At 47.1% G+C, this 5,530-nt stretch overlaps 1 protein-coding gene across 1 annotated transcript; it reads left to right on the top strand.

The window, feature by feature from the left end:
* The first annotated feature begins 856 nt into the window (after positions 1 to 856).
* Positions 857 to 2,664, top strand: MAFK (v-maf avian musculoaponeurotic fibrosarcoma oncogene homolog K). The gene is made up of 2 exons (XM_009582065.1): positions 857 to 933; positions 2,104 to 2,664. Exons 1-2 carry the CDS (start codon positions 898 to 900, stop codon positions 2,536 to 2,538), a joined length of 471 nt encoding a protein of 156 aa, XP_009580360.1. The 5' UTR covers positions 857 to 897; the 3' UTR covers positions 2,539 to 2,664.
* Positions 2,665 to 5,530: the final 2,866 nt, after the last annotated feature.

The raw sequence follows: 5,530 nt of genomic DNA, 5'->3' as shown, positions 1-5,530 counted from the left end.
GTAGTCGCTGGCTAAGGTGAGAGTGAAGGGCAGCGTCTTGGCAGGGGATGGTCTCTCTGTCGGTGGACGTGCCTCCGCGTCACTAGAAATATCAGGCAGGTCAGCTCTCGCAGCCTGAGGCCGAGAGGATTGGGAAGCAACAGTCGTGGTGCGTTGGGAGAGGTGAACTCCCGCCTTGCTTTGTTATCGGGGGGCTTTTGTTTCTGTTGTTTGGGTTTTCTGGTAGCGTCTCCTTTGGGTGGGGACGGCACTGAAAGCAGGTTACAAACCAGGCAGCTTCTTTCTGGGTTACTGATTCAATTTTGAGCCGGGTTAATAATAATCAAAATAAGAATGAAGGGAGTTGTTGTCTTGTGGCTTTTCAGTGCCTTTTATGAGCGGAGGTAACTCTTAATTCAGTCCCTAATAGGCCATTCTGAGCGTCTGGGATTCCTCCGGAGGGAGGTGAGCCAGTGACTGGGCCTGGGAGGCCGCACGCTGCGCTCCCCTTGAGAAGGGACGGCATACTGCAAGGCGGTGGCATGGTGGTTAGCGTAACTGTTGTTTACAGACGGGAGCTGGTGTCCTTTCCCCCGTCCCTGCCCTGTCTTCATTGCTTAATCTTAGCATAGTTAATAGTGAAATATGAGGTCTTTAGTGTTAGAAAGCAACGCACTTACCAACGCAGATTTCTCTTTCTTGTATCTGAATGGGGTAAACTGATGTCTGAATCCATCCCAGTGTTTTAAACAACTGAGTGGTTATTTCTTTTAATGGTAGTTGTGTTGGGGGTTTGGACAGTGTGTTGGGTATCTTCTTCCTACCTTCATCTCTGAGATTACTGTAACCTGAAAATCTTGTTTTGTTTTTCCAGTTGCAATTTCTGAGCAGTTTTGTCCAGAAGACTGTGCTCAGGTTATGACGACTAATCCCAAACCGAACAAGGCATTAAAGGTAGGGAAGAAGGCCAAGTGGGTGATGCTGGGTGGCAGGGGAGGCTGTCGCAGAACCATGCTCCATGTGACGTTGGTTGTACGTGACTGTTCTTTTTCATTCTGAGAGACTCTTACAAATGGGTGCCAATACAATTTCCCGCTATCTACAGGAAAGGTTAGGGTAGAAGAATACTGGCGATACCTAAAAAGAAGTCTAAAGTCTCTGGGATGGCGTGGGGGCTGGAGTATCTCAGTTGCTATCCAAGAGACTTTTGACTGTAGCAGGTATTGGCAGCATCCTGAAACCAGTGCTCCCAGGCCTGTCAATGAAGTACTTCTGCTCTCAGGACTGGGAGGCATTGGGGAAAGGACGTGCTCAGCTGGTGTCTCTCAGATCCGTGAGACAGTAAATGCCTCGGACATACCGGCTTGGTGGTGGTCTGCGCATGGGTTATGCATGCATTGTTGCAGTTTCTTTCCAGTGTCTTAGCTTGTCATTCCAGATGTCCTGCAGTCTCTGAAGAGACAAAAGGATGATGTCTTAAAGGTTTTGGACTCAATGATCTTAAAGGTCTTTTCCAACCTAAATGATTCTATGATTCTGAAAAATAATTGTGGCAGCAAACCTGCTTGAGAAAAAGGCACAAGGCCTTGGTGTCTTTCTCATGTAACTTCAGAGTCTGGCCTGTGGTCCTTGAAGCCAAGCAGGGTTGGTTTTGCTCACTACTTGGATGAGCAATCTTCAACAAAAAGCTACAAAATGGTGAATAAACCCTGTATACAAGTGGCTATTCTGCTTTTGAGATGCTGCATTGGTGTCCCACCATAATGCTGTGATCTTTAGCATTCAGTATGAATTCCGGGTCCTGACAAAGGAACACAAAGGGCTTCAGTCTGCTTTACATTTATCTCCTTAAAAAATCTTACTGTTAAGTGCATACTGGGTGTGTAAGGCTCACTGCTTTCTCTGACTTAAGAGGGTTACCCAAACCCAGACAACAGCAGTGCTCAGATCTCTGCCATGTTTTATCCAGATGTTTTAGTGGAGCATGTGCTCTCTACAGTGTTTCAAGGGTGTTTTCCAGGTAGGGGTGTCACGTTGCCGAGGGGTGGCCTGTCTCTTTTTCGCTGTCCAGAACAGCCGTTCACGTAAGGGTTGCTGCTACCCCTGTGCTGTTGGTATTTGCAGGTAAAGGAGGAGTCAGGAGAGAATGCCCCAGTGCTGAGTGATGATGAACTCGTGTCAATGTCCGTACGGGAGCTGAACCAGCACCTGAGGGGTCTCACCAAAGAGGAGGTCATCCGTCTGAAGCAGCGGAGGCGCACGCTGAAGAACCGGGGCTACGCCGCCAGCTGCCGCATCAAGCGCGTGACTCAGAAAGAGGAGCTAGAGAGGCAGCGGGTTGAGCTGCAGCAAGAGGTGGAGAAGCTGGCCAGAGAAAACAGCAGCATGAAGCTAGAGCTGGACGCCTTGCGCTCCAAGTACGAAGCACTCCAGACCTTTGCTCGTACTGTGGCGCGAGGGCCTATTACCCCGACCAAAGTTGCCACCACCAGTGTCATCACCATTGTGAAATCAGCCGAAATCTCATCCAGTTCTGTGCCGTTTTCAGCAGCGTCCTAGTGCCCTCAGTGGGGGGAACTAGCAGCCTTTCAGAGGGGAGGGGAAAAGGCTCTTACGCATTGTTCCGGAGTCCTTGGTCACATCAAGAATTGGCATTTTAACAATTTTCTTCCAAAAGTGCAAAAAGTAGGGGAAAAAAAAAAAAAGAAAAAGAAAAAAAAAACCCCAGACCTACAAAGGGAACTTAACTGGCTGCTTCTATCTGGACTTGGTGGCTCCATCAACCTCTCGTGTCCAGGATTTGAGCTCTGTATGCAGTACAAGTTGCGAGATCTGCTTCCTCCTTCCCCCTGCCTCCCCAAACCCCTCCCAGCCGTGGGCAGCTTTCCAGCTGGGAGAAGATAATTTGAGGAGTCTCTGGAGTCTTCGTGAATGATGCTCAAGAGCCAGGAAACAGATGGACCGTAGAAATCATCATGTGAGATGAATGTATGGAAAAACGAGTTTCCTTTAGTGGCATCCTACTCCCCGTAAGAAGGGTCTCCCCTACTTTCCCCACTTCCATCTGATATTATGAGGGCAGGGGTATAGGCTTTTTGGATTAGATTTCATCCTGCTATGAGTGGATGGGAGTGGGAGGACGATGGAGACTAATGCTTGGGTCTGACCACACCCATTAGGAATAACCTTTTGTTTTCAATCCATGCTGTTAAAATATGGAAAAATACATATTTTACATATTTTAATATGCGCCATTACCTGTGTGGCCTATAAAAACTACATTGCATCCTCCTTTATTCCAAGCCCAAGTTTCCTGATAGCTCCTTCCCTAAGGTGTGCCTGTGAATTGGGTATATTTATGCAGTTTATTTCTTCCAAATGATCCGCAGTCTTGAAGTAGCGGCTTTTTTTTTTTTCTGGATTCCCTGAAGCTTAAGGGAAGGAGGCACAGTAAATGCTGTGAAGAGCTGTGTGATGGGGAGGAGAAGGGGAGACGAGGAGGAAAAATGCTGCAAGTATTACCAGGTGGAGGCAGAACTGGCTGCGAGAAGGTGGGGCAGTTCTGCTGGGATCAGCACTATGAGAATGGGTTTGTGCAGAGTATTTCGGAAAGATGTTTTTTAAAGCACTGAAGTGTAACTAGAGGGCAATAGCATTCAGACGGGAGGAGAGAAGTTATAGAGCCTCCTCTTTGACAAAAGCATTGGTAGGTTAGCAATGAGCATCCCAGCTGGAGAGCTGGGCTCACCAGTCTTTGATGACCAGAGAAGGGCTATGGGGAGGTTGGATGGGAGCTGGAAGAGTCTTTTCCTCTCCATAGCATGTCAGGCGCTGAAGTTGGGATCCAAAGAGTACAGTGAACAACCCTCAGTGTTCAGACAACCTGTGTGAATGTGACCCTGAAACTTGACGCTTTCTCTTGGGAGTGGGTGAATTATCCCGAGAAGCACACGGAGGGCAGGATGGAAAATCGGTGTGTGTGTAGGAGACGGAAGAATTGGGATCGAGAAGTTGTTTGTATGGCTCTGAGCAATGGTTTGGGAGAGGGATTTCTGGCTCGGCAATGGGCAGGAGGTGGGAAGCCGAAAGGAGAGGTTCTGCTGTTGCACAGCAGCAGTGAAAAGGCGAATGTTTCCAGGTCACTGTAAAAAAAAAAAAAAAAAATAGCTATGTTGGTGTTTGTGTGTTTTGTTGTTGTTTTTTTTTCTTTTTGAAGTAGGAAAGAAAAGGGACTGTGAGTTTTGCAGGGCAGGTCAGAGACTTGTGGAATGGACGATGCCTGTTGTCACGCAGGTGAGAAGAGAATGAGATTGCTGAAGTTTAAGATGAGGAGAAGAGCTTAGCGGATTTGGGCTCCAGAACAGAAAACAAAGATCATAGTGAATTCACGAGTGTTTTGGACTGAAAGAGAATAATCAAGTGCCACCATTGTTGCAAAGGGGACAGCGAACTGGCATCTGACACCCAGTATAATTTATTGTTTGAGGCTTTGTCTTGCCTTGAATGGCAGTAAGTTTGTAGAAATTTAGTGAAGCCCTACTTGTCTTTGGAAGAAGTTGTTAGCTTGCTTTTTCTTTTTTTTCACCTTGTCATCGGAGTCTCTGGATTTCCCAGGAGGGTCCTTTGTGAAATAGGTTAATGAAAAGAGAAACCTCAGACTTGGTTCTCCTTCAGTCCTCAACATCGACATCCGTGACCTTACTGAGCCAGAAAGGGTGTAAGTGAAACGCTTCCTGAAGGCTCATTACCCCTGCCAGATCCACGTGTTATGGAGGGGAGCAGGGAGTTTCCTTCAAGTGATTTTCCAACACGTAAAGTTTGGATGACACTTAGCGTTACCTCATTTCTCCTCCACTCCCTCCCTATCTCCGAACAGGCAGATCAATGTCCTGTGTATCAGTACCAGTTATTGACTCCCACAGCAGAAGCTGAGGAAGAGAAAGATGTTACTGTCATTTCCTGGTCCTCTCATGTTCTCCAGCTCACAGACATTGGAAACTTTCCCAGACCTTACAGGTGCCTCTGAAAACAGGCAAAATGGAGACTCCTGGCACTGTTGGGGCTTTAAATGAAAACTTTAATGAAAAAGGCCAGTTGACTTGAAAATGCCCAAATGCTTCCAGTCTTTAAAACAGCTCCAGAGCTCCATTACATTCCTGGCTAGATAGGAACACCCTCTGGCTGCCCTTGACCCCCCCCGCCGGGGAAATCAGACCAGTTGCACCGAGGGGAACGGAGGTCGAACTGTGTTCCGTGGGGTCTTCTTGCTGTTGGAATGAGTTGAGAAACATATCTTTACGTGGCACTTCCCTTGCGGTCAAGTATTCCTTTTTTTCCAGTTCTTGGAAGGGTGCCAAAGGCTTGTCCAAGTGATTGCTAGTTTACTGCTGGTAGGCACTTAAATCTCTGGTCACTCGATAAAGAACAAGAGGCCTGGGTGTTGTTAAAGCTGTTGATACCATAGCCATGGTAGGTAATCCATATTGGATATCCATAAGGACCACGTGGAAATATTTAAAGAGAGAGAAATATATATATAAATATATAATTA

Source organism: Fulmarus glacialis, unplaced genomic scaffold (assembly GCF_000690835.1).
Source record: "Fulmarus glacialis isolate BGI_N327 unplaced genomic scaffold, ASM69083v1 scaffold24607, whole genome shotgun sequence".
Lineage (NCBI taxonomy): Eukaryota > Metazoa > Chordata > Aves > Procellariiformes > Procellariidae > Fulmarus > Fulmarus glacialis.
This window is presented reverse-complemented; position numbering and strand designations above follow the sequence as displayed.